This window comes from Dromiciops gliroides, chromosome 1, assembly GCF_019393635.1.
Source record: "Dromiciops gliroides isolate mDroGli1 chromosome 1, mDroGli1.pri, whole genome shotgun sequence".
In the NCBI taxonomy this organism is placed as follows: Eukaryota; Metazoa; Chordata; class Mammalia; order Microbiotheria; family Microbiotheriidae; genus Dromiciops; species Dromiciops gliroides.
Genome location: NC_057861.1, coordinates 634,781,735 through 634,795,890, shown reverse-complemented (window position 1 = coordinate 634,795,890; position 14,156 = coordinate 634,781,735). Strand labels below are relative to the sequence as shown.

At 36.9% G+C, this 14,156-nt stretch overlaps 1 protein-coding gene across 2 annotated transcripts in view; it reads left to right on the top strand.

Annotated features, from left to right (window-relative positions):
- Positions 1-14,156, top strand: part of LOC122736134 (katanin interacting protein) — a 205,190-nt gene that overhangs the window by 10,598 nt on the left and 180,436 nt on the right. For both annotated transcript variants that reach the window (XM_043978179.1, XM_043978180.1), the window contains exons 2-3: positions 4,360-4,416; positions 6,340-6,395. In XM_043978179.1, coding sequence (XP_043834114.1) covers positions 4,360-4,416; positions 6,340-6,395 — 113 coding nt within the window. The remainder of the gene's footprint in view (positions 1-4,359; positions 4,417-6,339; positions 6,396-14,156) is intronic.

Sequence of the window (14,156 nt, the reverse complement as noted above, 5' to 3'; positions counted from 1 at the left end):
CTCTATCCATTGTACCACCTAGCTACCCCCAAACTTCAGTGTTTTGAAGGGGGGTCGCAGCACTGGATTTGGAGTTATCGTGGTGCACTGGAAAACACACTGACCTTGGGATCAGTCAGGATGAGTTAGAATTCTGGCTCTGCTACTCACTACCCATATGAACTTGAGAAAAGTCACTTCACTTTTTTAGCCTCAGTTTCCTTATCTGTAAAATGAAGAGTTTGACATAGATAACCTTTGAGTTTCCTTCCAGTTTCACATCTATGATTCTTTTCATCTTGGTTTCAATTCTAGATCTTCTGTGTGCGACTGCCTGTGTGACCTTGGGTAAATTAATTGCTCTCTTAGCCTCAGTTTTCCCAATTGTGATATAAGAGGCTAAACACTCTCAAAAGTTGCTTCTGGCCCTAAAATCTATGTTCTTATGACTTCTAGTACAGGGCATTTTTCATTAAACCATGACGCTTTAGTGGTCACTAGCATTCTTGTTTGACTTTATTGAGAACTGCACTAAGTTAATACAAGTTGTGTTGCCTTAAGCAAAATGAACCTACTGCATCCACAGGAAGCATTCCTTCAATATCCAGTATGGACCCATGGGCCCTTAAGTGTTGGTTTATAGATCAACAAGTACTTAACAGAGAGGCTCTACAACACCTGTCTACACAACATCTCTTGCACTGATTCCCTTCGCTTATACAATCACCAGCCTAGTTGAGATTCTAGTTTCTGGATTCTTGGAACAGCCTCCTAATTAGTCTCCCTCTTCCCTCTCTGATTCATTCTCCACATGGTTGCCTGATTGGAATACCTAAAGGACAGGTATTGCCATAACATTCCCCTAATCAAAAATCTCCAGCAGCTCCTTATTGCTTCTGCTCTAAAACATAGACCCTCTGTTTGGCATTTAGGAGCCTTTATAACCTAACTCCAGCCTGTCCTTCCAGAGTGATTTCACATTACTTTCCATTCCAAGCAAATGGCCTGCTTGCAGTTCTACATAGCATAGACTGTCTCCCTGCCCTGGAAGGTGCTCCCCTGTGATCCTTATCATCATTTCCACCTCTTAGAGTCCCTAGTTCTTTTCAAGATCCAGCTGGAGCGTTACCTCTTGTCCAAAGCCTTTTCTGATTCTTCTAGGTGTTATGTGTGTGTGTATACACACATATACATATATACATATGCATCTCATATGAATATATGAAAAATATGTATGAAACTACTTATCCAAACATGCTGTATTCACCTTATTAAAATATAAGTTTAGGGGGCAGCTAGGTGGCGCAGTGGATAAAGCACCAGCCCTGGATTCAGGAGGACCTGTATTCAAATGCAGTCTCAGACACTTGACACATATTAGCTGTGTGACCCTGGGCAAGTCATTTAACCTTCATTGGCCTGCAAATAAAATAAAATAAGTTCTTTGAGGGTAGGAACATTTTAATTTTGGTTTTTGCATGCCCCCCTCCCCCTTCTAACACAGTGCCTGGCACATGAGGTTACTGAAACATATCAAATTAGAAAAAATTAGAGGTGAAAAGGAAAAGACCTTAAAAGTCATTGAAGAGCAACCAGGGATAGAGCTGGAGCATGTTGGAAATTAGTTGATGGGAAAGTCAGTTGATGAGAAAATAGGTTTTTTACTCCCCCAAATGTCCATTGAATAGATGTTTTTTCACGAACACATCTGCTAAAGTAATGTCCATTTGCATAGCATATACCTGGCATTACTTACAGAACCATAGCTAAAGCATGTCATCTTGTGTAAGGCAGTGAAAGGGCCTCCTTTCTCTAGAAACCTTGATTTGCATTAATGTAGTACATTATATGCTTGAGGACAAAATGAGATAATAGGTGCAAAAGCATTTAGGAAAATTAAAGGGATCATCCCTATTGACAGAGTGGTATAATGGAAGGAACTCTCTGGATATGGCATCCAGTTCAAATCTCACACTGTTTATTGCTTGTTACCTTGGCTCTTGGATAACTAGCTCTCTAAAAAATTAGAGGGGGTGGCTAGGTGGCGCAGTGGATAGAGCACCAGCCATGGATTCAGAAGGACCTGGGTTCAAATATGGCCTCAGACACTTAACACTTACTAGCTGTGTGACCCTGGGCAAGTCACTTAACCCCAATTGCCTCACCAAAATAAACAAACAAACAAACAAGCAAATAAATAAATAATAAATAAAATTAGAGTACTAAGCGTACCTAATGAAGGGAAAGGAATAAGCATTTATATAACTCCTACTGAGTGCTGGGCACTAGCTTTTTACAAATAATATCTCATTTGGTCCTTAGACAATCATGGTGTATAGGTGGTATTATGATCCCCATAGGCAAACAGGTTAAGTGACTTGCCCAGGGTCGTACAGCTAGTCTGGATTTGAGCTCTGGGCTTCCTGATTCTAGGCCTAGCATTGTATCCACAGTGTCTGTTCTGTTCCCTAATGACTGCGAACTAAAGGAAATTTGAAATACACAAATTGTTTTCCAAATTGGTAAATAGAGGCACATACAATTAACTCTAGTGGAAGGTCCATTTTTGAAACTGCAAATGAGAAATTCCACTCTAAATTAGCTAGGTTGTTAATCTACATGCTTTTACCACGGTAATTCGGTTTGGTTTGGTTTTTACACTATGTCCTAATTTTTAACTGCTGCTTGATTTTTGTGTATGAATCATAAAATCATGGCATTTTAGTGTTGGAAGGAACCTTTGAATGTAGAGTGGCTATCAGAGCTTGAAAGACTCTTAAAGCACAGAGACTGGAAGAGACCCTAAGAGCATCTAGTCCAAACCCTTCATTGATCAAAAAGGTCATGGAGGCACAGAGAAGGGAACACAGCAGCAGCCCTAGGACTAGAACCCAGATTTCTGACTTCCAGTCCAGTGCTTTCTGCTCACCAGACGCAGCTTCCTTTGAGTTTATTTCTTAAATTTGGGTCCTAGTTCAAATCCGGATTACACTGGACTTTTAATTGGTTGCCCAGCTTCCTGTCTCTCCTTTCTTCCACACACCTGCTAAATTTATATTCCCAAAACACAGATTTGATGGGGTCGGTTGGTCGGTCCTTCCCCTTCTCAGAAATCTTCCGTGGCTCCTGCTTGCCTCAGGGATAAAAAGCAAACTCTGCTGTTTAGGACTTTGGGGATTTCAAGTGCTTCATAACCGGTCCCCAAGCCACTTTTCGTAGCTGTACTGGCTATTACTCCCTTTCCCATACTCTGCAGGCCAGGCATCCCTGTCTGGCTGTTCTTTCATGACTGGCATGAACTCCCATCTCACCTCGGCTTCTCAGAAGCAATCCCTAGCTTTCTTCAGAGCTCATCTCCCATGCTACCTCCTCCATGAAGCCTTCCCTAATTCCTCGCCTCCCCTCTGCGGGTGCCTTGTATTTACTTTGTTTGCATTGTGTTTTTATTTGTCTGAGTGCATTTAAGTTTTCTGGTGAGAAAGTAAGTCCTTTGAGTTCAGAGTCTGTTTTATTTTTGTCTCAGTATCTCTAGCATGAAATGACACTTGGATTTGAATGGCAGCACTGCCCTTTATAGCTGTGTGATCATTAGCTTCAGTTTCTTCATCTGTAAAATGGGGATAATGATACCTGTAGAGGGAAGCAGCTTGGTACAGTGAGCAGAGTGTCATCCTTAGAATCAGAAAGAGATGGGTCTCTGCCCTGCTTCTGACACATACAAGTTGTGTGAACATGGGCAAATCACTTCACTTCTCAGCGTGCTCACGCAGATTCTTAACCCTGTGTGTTCCAGATAAGTTGCTGATCTTCATTGGTGGAGGAGGGAATTCTGCCTCCAGGCCAGACCTCTCTACTTCCCCTCCCCTCTCCTGCCCCCAAATACCTGGAGTACTTCCCTGGGTTATTGTGAGGTTTAAATGAAATAATGTTTGTACAGTGGTTTGCAAACCTTACATATGACACGAATGTCAGTTGCTATTACTGCTATTATCATTTAATGATCAGTTTCCTCATCTGCAAATTGGGGGTAATGATACTGGTACTACCTGCCACGCTGAGATGTTTTTAAACTTTAATGCCCTTTACAAATGTGAGTTATTGATATTATTGTAGATAACCTGTGGAAATGGGTACCCAGAAAACCAAGGAACACCTTATCCCTAGCATTGGGGTGGGGGCAGGGGTCTCAGGCCCCTCTTCTCCCACTTTTTAAACTCAGACACTTGCAATTAGTTCCTCTCTCAGGCTGCATGTCCTGGGAAAGAAGGAAAGTTCAGGAAAACGCAGGCCGGTCTGCTGGGGAAATGAAAGCGATGCCTAGAAGTCATTGCAAAAGGGAACTACTTTTGTTTTTGTTTTTTCATTCTTGTCACCATATAGAATACAAGGATGCCCTGCAAAATTATCACAGGGACTGGAGCTCAGAATTGGTAGCAGGTAGGTATCCCCAGACCCCCAAATGTGTACATAGCAATGCATGTCTCTGTATATGTTATTTAAGTATAGAAGAATATTCATAAGTTATTTCATGGGAACTCACAATCGTCTGAGACTCAGTTAAAAGAACTGGGGATAGGGGCAGCTAGATGGCGCAGTGGATAAATCACTGGCCTTGGATTCAGGAGGACCTGAGTTCAAATCCAGCCTCAGACACTTGACATAGCTGTGTGACCCTGGGCAAGTCACTTAACCCTCATTGCCCCCCCCCCAAAAAAAAAAGAACTGGGGATATTCAGATATTCATCATGGGGAAATGAAAATCAATGAGGGATGCCATTGTCAAGTGTTTGAAAAGTTGTCGGGTCGGTGAGGGATGTCCCCTAACTCTGTGGTCCCAGAGGGCAGAACATGGATCATTTGGTGAAACTTAAAGAGGCAGATTCCCACTCAGCATGAGGGAGAAGCTCCTAACAATTAGAGCTAGGAAAGAGTAGAATCATTTTCGTTGAGCTAGCTCATGAAATAGGTCATGGTCCTCTTTGAGAATGAAGGACAAGCAACAACATAAAATAGTGAATTCCTCATCACTGGAAATATTTTAAGTAAAGGCCAGATGACCATGTATTTGGAGTGTTAGACTCAAAAAACAGCAGAGCTGGGAAGGATTGTAGAAATCATCCAGTCAAGTCCCTTCATTTATCAGATGAGGAAACGGAAACTCCCCGAGGGTGTCCCGTGTAAGGGAGCAGTTAAGCTTCCTGACCCATGAAAGTCCCTTCCAAATCTAGGATTACGTGATATGAGATTTGGCAATTTCAGGAACCTACTTAGATATTATTGCAAAGGGTGAGATCTCTAAAAAGTAGAGAATTGTTTTAGTTAGAAAGATGAAAAGATATCAGTTCATTTAGGCCAGAGATAATACAAGTCAGGAAGAAAAGAAGATCCTTGAGCTATGTGGAAGAACTTGTAAAGTATGAGAACATTGAAATGCTGAAATAAAAGATCAAAAGGGCACAGGATCTTTCTCTTCTCTCTCTTTTTAGGATAAAAACCTCTCCATTATAGGATAGTTAAATGCATCCCTGCTGATAGCCTCGATGATTCGTGACCCATAGGAGGTGTGTCAGCCCCTAAAGATGATAGCTAGACTAACTGGGAAACATAATTACTCTTGCAAATGATAGACTGAAGCGCTTCAATTTGGCAGTTTAGTTCCTAATATGTATATTCTTTAATCTTACATTTTAAAGTAATTCAATACATTAATTTTCCATTAAGACATAATTTTATTTTCACATGACTATATAAAAGTTTTGAAAAGTGAACTTGAAACATTATGATGTTAGTCTATTGAATTTATGTATATCTGCAAATTTCCATTTGCCAGTTTCTCTAAAAGGTTTCAATTCACAGTGAAATTGCCCATTATGTGAAATATGTGTGATTACTGCTAATTCAAATGGCAAGGTTGCCTATTCCTTGAATATGGTGGGCTCAGGTGTTCAGTGTAATATGTTGGTCTGTATTCACCAAAAGGTGTACATGAGCGTGCTTTGGGTACATTTTGTAGAAGTTAGTTTATGTAATTCCAACCAATTTAATAAAGATTTAATTCAACTAGGAAACTAAAATCTTCCAGCCCTTTCTGAATGCAGAAAATGTATTAGATTAAAGGATTTGAGGCTTTGTTCATTATAGCCAAACAATGTGAGTATGTGAAATTACCATCTCTATATCTTAGTGTATTTTTTTAAAAGATGTCATTTTCTCTTCACTATAATAATAGGGCACATTTTCTTAAAAATCACTTGATTATGATTAGTCTTGCCTAATGAATGAGCAAATAAGAGTTTTGCTGTGATAATCTGTTGCTCTAAAGTACCTATAATCTCCAGCTATGCTTCTGAACTGCTACAGGTCACACTCTGCGAAAAGCTGGAAGAAGCAGATCCTGTTCACGGGAAAAAAAGGAGGTAATGTGTTCACATGCTGGGAGTTTGGTGCGCAGTTTATAATTTAAAGGGTTTGGGGACAGTCCATAGCAAATAGGGAAATGTGTCATTTTCCCTCTGATGTAAAGTCTTTAATTCCTGATGAGTCAATGACTATTGACAGCTCTGATTTTGATAGAGAGATTGATAAAACAAAGAGATTTCTTAGAATGAAACCATGGTACCCCTTGCAAAGTGTTTCCTTTAAGTAAAGCAACATACTTGGATCTAGGAATTGAAAAACATTTTAATTAATAAATTTTGTTGCAATATAGGAAACATAAACACAAAAGCCACAATGTACACTTCCAAAAATCCAGGCAGACAACACAAAGTAATTGTGGCTGATAGTGCATGTTTACACAAAAGGAAGGTTTTCTGTTCTGCCTTTAACAATATAGTAGTACCATCATTGTCCCTTGTATTTAAGCTATTTTGTTGTGATTTGATATTGTCTTCATGTATGCTGTTATAGTTAGGTGGTATATTGTTCTTTTGAATCAACTTTCTTTAGTCTAAATCAAATCATACAGATCTTTCAATATTTCTTGGAATTCTTCATATTGTCATTCCTTACTGCATAATAATATTCCATTATATCACATACCACAATTTCTTTAGCCATTCCCTAAATTTCTATGTATACAGTTTGTTTCTAATTCGATTCTGTGACAAATAAAGAATAATTTTATATGGAGAGGAATGTGTCAAAAACTTTCAGATTGTTAGGTAAAAGGGGATGAAATTTTTGTAACTTTTTATGTATGATTTTGCATTGCTTTCCCAAATGGTCAGACCATCTTCAGTGTGAGTGAATTACAGGGACTGTTTCCCAAAGTTTTGCCAAGATAAAATTTTTCCATATTTAACCATCTTTGCCAATTTGATGGGTACGAGGTTATACCTTAGAATTATTTTAATTTGCATTCCTCTGATTAGTAATAATTTTGAATTTTTTCCCTCATGATTCTTGAGAGTCTCTTCATTTTAAGATTGCCCATTCACAGTGCCATTTTCATCATTTATCTATTGGGGAATAGCTCTTAATCCTATAGATTTGTGTTAGTTCCTTGTAGATGTTGGATGTCAGACTTTTTATCAGAGGTGTTTAATGCTAAGTTTTGTCCCCAGTTTGTATTTTACCTTTTTATTCTAGATAAATTGTTTTCATTTATTCAAAACTTGTTTTTTTTAAATCAATACTCTCTATTTTGTCTTTTTAATATTTTCTCTCTCTACGTATGTACATATATAATAGAATATATGTGTACCAGTATGCCTGTGTGCAGGTGTATGTGGTGTATCATATGGCTTAAGAATTTTTCCCTTTCCACAACCCTGAAATACATACCCTTCCATTCTGGTCCAAACCCATTTTCCACTAACTTTTATCTAAGTTTCCAAGAGGTTTTTCTTTCTTTTTTGGAGGGAGAAAAGTAGGATAGAACAGCTATTTGTTTACTCCACTACAAAGGAAATGATTCACAAAATACTTATAGCAGCACATTCACAAATATTTAAAACATGATATGATAAAAAGAAACATTTGGTGGAACTGCTGAAGGTATAACAATTTCATCTCCACTTTGTATTGTATAAGCAATTTACTCAATATTCCATTATCTTTTGGTGAGCGAGAGTATGGCTTGGGGCAGCTAGGTGGCGCAGTGGGTAAAGCACTGGCCCTGGATTCAGGAGTACCTGAGTTCAAATCCGGCCTCAGACACTTGACACTTACTAGCTGTGTGACCCTGGCTGGGCAAGTCACTTAACCCCCATTTCCCCGCCCCCCCAATTATATTAGCCAATGATATTTATTTTATTAGGATTTTTTTTAAAAAAAGAGCTCCTAGTTTTACTTATTAGTTTAGTGGTTTTTGTTTTGTTTTGTTTTGACTTTGAATTTTGTTCATCTCTTTTAATTCTCAGGATTTCTATTTTGGTGTTTAATTGGAATTTTAAAATCTGTTGCTTTTCTAGCTTTTTTTTTTTTTTAGTTGCATGCCCAATTCATTGATCTTGTCTTTGTCTTTTTATTGATAAAAGCATTTAGAGATGAAAATTTTCCCCTAACTACTGCTTTGGCTTCATCCCACAAATTTTGGTATATAATTTCATTGTCATTATCTTTAATGAAATTATTGTTTCTATGAGTTGTTCTTTAACTCACTTATCCTTTTAAAAATAATATTTAATTCCCACCCCCAATTATATATTAAAACAATTTTTAACATTTTTTAAAATTAAAGTTTTTAGTTCCAAATTCTACCCTTCCCTCCCTTCCCTTCTTCCTCTCTGAGATGGAAAGCAATCTGATATATGTTATACATGTGCAATCACGTAAAACATTTCTATATTGGTCATTTTGTACAAGAAAATTCAGGAAGGAAGGAAGGGAGAGAGGGAGGGATGGAGGAAGGAAGGAAGGAAGAAAGAAAGAAAAAGGAAAGAAAGATGCTTTAGTCTATATACAGATAATATCAGTTCTTTCTGTGGAGGCAGATAGCAGTTTTCATCATGAGGCCTTTGGGATTGTCTTATATCATTGTATTTCTGAGAATAGCTAAGTTATTCATAATTCTTCATCATTTAATATTGCTGTTACTATGTACAATGTTCTGGTTCAGGTCACTTCATTTTGTGTCATTTCATGTGTCTTTCCAGATAAAAAAATCATCCTGTTTGTCATTTCTTATAGCATAATAATATTCTGTTACAATCACATTCTATAGCCCACTCATCCTTTAGGATTAAGTTATTTGGTTTCCAATTAATTTTAATCTCTCCTTCAAAGGTCCTTTATTGGATATAATTTTTATTACATTTTGGTCAGAAAAAAGACATATTTAATATTTCTGCTTTTCTGCATTTGTGAGTTTTTTATGCCCTAATGCATGGTTGATTTTTGTGAGGGTATTCCTTTCTATTCCCATTTGATATTCTTCAAAAGTCTATCATATCTATTGTTTCTAAAATTCTATTCATCTCTTTAACTTCTTTCTTGTTTATTTTATGGTTAGATTTGTCTAGGGCTAAGATGGTAAATTGGGCTCCCCCACCGTTAGTTTTGTCTATTTCTTCCTGTAACTCATTTAACTTTTCCTTTAAGAATTTCGATATTGTATTGTTTGGTGCATATGTGTTCAATACTGATATTAATTCATTATCTATAGTACCTTTTAGTAAAATCTAGTTTTTACCTGTTTATCTCTTAATTAGGTCTGTTTTTTGCCTTTACTTTTTTGAAATCATGATTGCTATTCTTGCCTTTTTTATTTCAGCTGAAGCATCATAGATTTTGCTCTATCCCCTCCTCATTTTTAACTCTATATGTATTTTTCTATTTTCATTTGTTTTTCTGGTAAACAACATATTGTTGAATTCTGCTTTCTAATCCATTCTGCTGTCTTCTTCCATTTCATGGTTCAGTTCGTCCTTTTCATGTTCACAATTAGGATTGCTAACTGTGTATGCTTCTCCATCCCATTCTCTTATTCTATTCTTTTTTTGTCTACCCTCTCCTCTCCTTCAGAGTCTGCTTTGTTTCTGGCTCCTGCTTCTCTTAGTCTACTCTTCCCTTCACCACTTTTTTAAGCCCTTTCCTTTCTACTTCTCTGTTAGGTAGGATGAACTTCTGTAGCTAACTGTGTGTATGTGTATTCTTCACTCCCTGAATCAGTTCAAGTGTGTGTATATGTATTCTTTCCTCCTTGAATCAGTTCAGATGAAAATGAAGTTCAGGGGTTGTTCACTCCCCACCATTGCCTTCTCTAGTTTATAAACACTTCCATGAGTGTCTCATATATGTGAGACCATTTTCTTCATTCTCATTCCTCCATTCCCCCCCTCTCCCAGTGCATTCTTCTTCCCCACCCTTCTATTCTTCTTTTGAGATCATTAAAACACAATAGAATCACATTCACACCCTTTATTTAATTAGACTCTGAGTGGTTACATGTATCATTTCTCCATGTAATTATGTAAACAGTTTAATCTTGTTTTGTCCCTTATGATTTCTCACTCATGTTTACTTTTTAATGCATTTCTTAAGTCATTTGTTTAAATACCAGATTTGTTATTCAGCTCTCTTCATTAGGAATAATTGAATGTCTTCTATTTCATCAAATGCTCATTTTTATCTTCTAGCATTATACTCAGTTTTGCTGGGTAGACTATTCTTGGTTTGTGATTCTAGATCCTTTTCCTTCTGAAATATCATATTCTAAAGCCTCTGTTCCTTTATAGTTATTGTTATCTAGTTGTGTCTGACTCTTCATGACACCATTTGGGATTTTCTTGACAAAAATATGGGAGTGGTTTGCCATTTTTTTTCTCCATCTCATTTTACAGAAGAGGAAACTGAGGCAAACAGGATTAAGTGACTTGGTCATGGTCACACAGCTGGTATCAGAGGCTAGATTTGAACTCAGGTCTTCCCGACCCTAGGTCCAGCACTCTATCCACTGTGCCATCTATCTAGCTTCCTCCTTTACAGTGCTAGTTGCCAAATATTGTGTGATTTTTACTGTGGCTCCATAGTACTTGAGCTCTTTCTGTCTGGATGATTGCAGTTTTGTTCCTTGACATGGGAGCTCTGTATTTTGTCTATAATATTCCTGGGGGTTTTCATTTGGGAGTTTTTTTTCAGGAGATGATTAGCGGATTCTTTCATTTTCAATTTTTTTAAATGTTTTTTATATTTCAAACTAGTTTATTATACTTCTTAAATCATAAAAGTATTTTCTTATTTTCTAGTTACATGTAGAGATAGTTTTCAACATTTGTTTTTATAAGATTTCTAGCTTCAAATTTTTCTCCCTCCTTCCCCCCTCCCCAAGACAGCAAGCAATCTGATAAACACATTAAGCATATTTCTGCATTAGTCATGCTGTGAAAGAAGAATCAGAAAAAAGGGAAAAACCTCAAAAAAGAAAAAACAAAAAAAGTAGAAATAGTATGGTTTAATCTGCATCTAGATGCCACAGTTCTTTTTTTCTGGATTTGGAGAGCATTTTCCATCATGAGTCCTTTGGAACTATCTTGGACCATTGTATTGCTGAAAAGAGTCAAGTCTATCACAGTTGATCAAAACACAATGTTGTTGATACTATGTACAATGTTCTCCTGGTTCTCCTCATCTCACTCAGCATAAGTGTAAGTCTTTCATGTAAGTCTTTCCAGGTTTCTCTGAAATCCACCTGCTGCTCATCATTTCTTACAGCACAATAGTATTCCATTACATTCATATACCACAACTTGTTTAGCCATTCCCCAGTTGATGGGCTTCCCCTCAATTTCTAATTCCTTGACACCACAAAAAGAGCACCTATAAATATTTTTCTACATGTGGGTCCTTTTCCCTTTTTTATGATCTCTTTGGGAAAAAGACCTAATAGTGGTATTGCTGGGTCAAAGGGTATGCACAGCTTTATCGCCCTTTGGGGATAATTCCAAATTGCTCTCCAGAATGGTTGGATCAGTTCACAGATCCACCAACAATGCATTAGTGTTCCAATTTTTCCACAGCTTCTCCAACATTTATTATTTTCCTTTTTTGTCATATTAGCCAATATGATAGGTGTGAGGTGGTACCTCAGAGTTGTTTTAATTTGCATTTCTCTGATCAATAGTGATTTAGAGCATTTTTTCATATGGCAATAGATAGCTTTAACTTCTTCATCAGAAAACTGTCTGTTCATATCCTTTGACCATTTCTCAATTGGGGAATGACTTGGATTCTTATAAATTTGATTTAGTTCCTAATATGTTTTAGAAATGAGGCCTTTAACAGAAAAACTGGCTATAAAAATTGTTTCTTAGCTTTCTACCTCCCTTCTAATTTTGGATGCATTGCTTCTGTTTGTACAAAATCTTTTAAATTTAATGTAATCAGAATCATCCATTTTACATTTCATAATATTCTCTATCTCTTGTTTGGTCATAAACTGTCCTCCTTTCCATAAATCTGGTAGGTAAACTATTCCTTCCTCTCCTAATTTATCTATGGTATCACCTTTTATTTCTAAATCTTGAACCTATTTTGACCTTATTTTAGTATAAGGTGTAAGATTCTCTTACTGTAGTATTTCAATGAAGACTTTTCTATAACTGTTCAAAATACTTAGTATTTTGATTTTTAACTCATATGATTGATTACGTGAATTATTTTCTCAATGTGTAAACCATCCTTGCATTCTTGGTATGAATTCAGCTGTCATTATGAGTTTTCTTATATATTGATGAAGTCTCTTCATATTTAATTTCATATTTTTGCATCACTATTCATTAAAGGCATTGACCTAAATGAAGCAAATAGGATAAACTCTCATTCTTTGTTTTACCTTTCCCTGGCTGGGTATCAGGACCATATTTATCGCATAGGCATTTGGTAGAGCACATTCTTTCTCTGATTTTGGAAAAAAGTTTCTGTAGCTCGAGACTCTTTGTACTTTAAATCAGAATTGTCAAACATTCGTTGCTGAGGCAACACTTATGTGCTGCAGAACCAGATTAAAATGTAATTGGGCAAGATTGTGGAGTAGAGGAAGCTCTGTAGCTGAACTCTCCAAACATTCCCCTCCAAACAACTGTAAAATAATGAATGCTTCAAGTCAAATTCTAGAGTGGCAAAATTAACAAAAGTTCGGGGTGAGACTTTTTTTCCAGTGCATGACAACTTAGAATTTTGGAAGGACAGGTCTGTTACACTGGGATGGCAGCCAATCAGAGTGCATGAAGCAGAGGCAATGACAACAGAAGCAGCAGCTTCAGGAGCTCTCAAACCAGAGACAGTAAGGAGAATGAGCAGTTGGTCAGAAAGATATTAGAGAAGATTCCTGTGCTAGTACTGACTGCAGTACCAGGCACTGGCCTATACCCACTTCTGGGTTATAGTTTAGGATGGGGAGGAGTCCTTTTGGTCAAATTCTATTTTTCCAAAATTTTTCAATTCTTTAATTTCCTTGTTGCTTATCTTTGTTAGATTTAGCAAATTCCAAAAGACTTTGTATCCCCAGTGTTTTACACATAGTAGGTACTTAATAAATGCTTATTGATTCAGAAATATTTAAGACCTACCACTATTAAGGTATTTTTAAAAATTTAGTTTTTCCTTTAGGTACTTAACATTAAGTAAATGTATATTTAACATTGTTTCTGTTTCATTGTCTATAGTACCTTTAAGCATAATGTAGCTCTTCTGACTTTAGTCACTTTAGAGTGATTGTAACTCTGATTTTTCTAGATTGAGCTGAAACACAATAAATTTTATTTTACCCCTTAATGGTAAATCCAAAGGTATAGGCAGTGTTTGGGGTAGTTTCATTTTCAAATCCATCTTACAACTTTTTAAAAAAATGGGTGTGATTCAATGCACTTACATTCAAAATTAGACTTGTTAAGTTTGGTTTTTCCTTCATTATATTCCTTCTGTCTGTCTCCTCTACATTTCTTTACATCTATTTTCTCCCTTCAACATTTCAAATGGTTATGACAATCATTCCTTGCTGTAAAATATTTACTTGTTGTTTGCCTTTCATAACATGCCTAGTGCTTGTCTTTTTTTTGCAGGGGTGGGGGGAGGGAGTCGTTAGGGAGAAGCTGAGAAATTCTTTGGGTCCTGCTAAGAACACATCTTTTCTCCTGAAGAAATATGCTGGTTTTTTCTGAATAGGCAGTTTTGGGGTTAAGGTTGATTTTAGTAACTTTATCTCTCTGGTTCTCAGTTTCCTCCCCTATAAAATG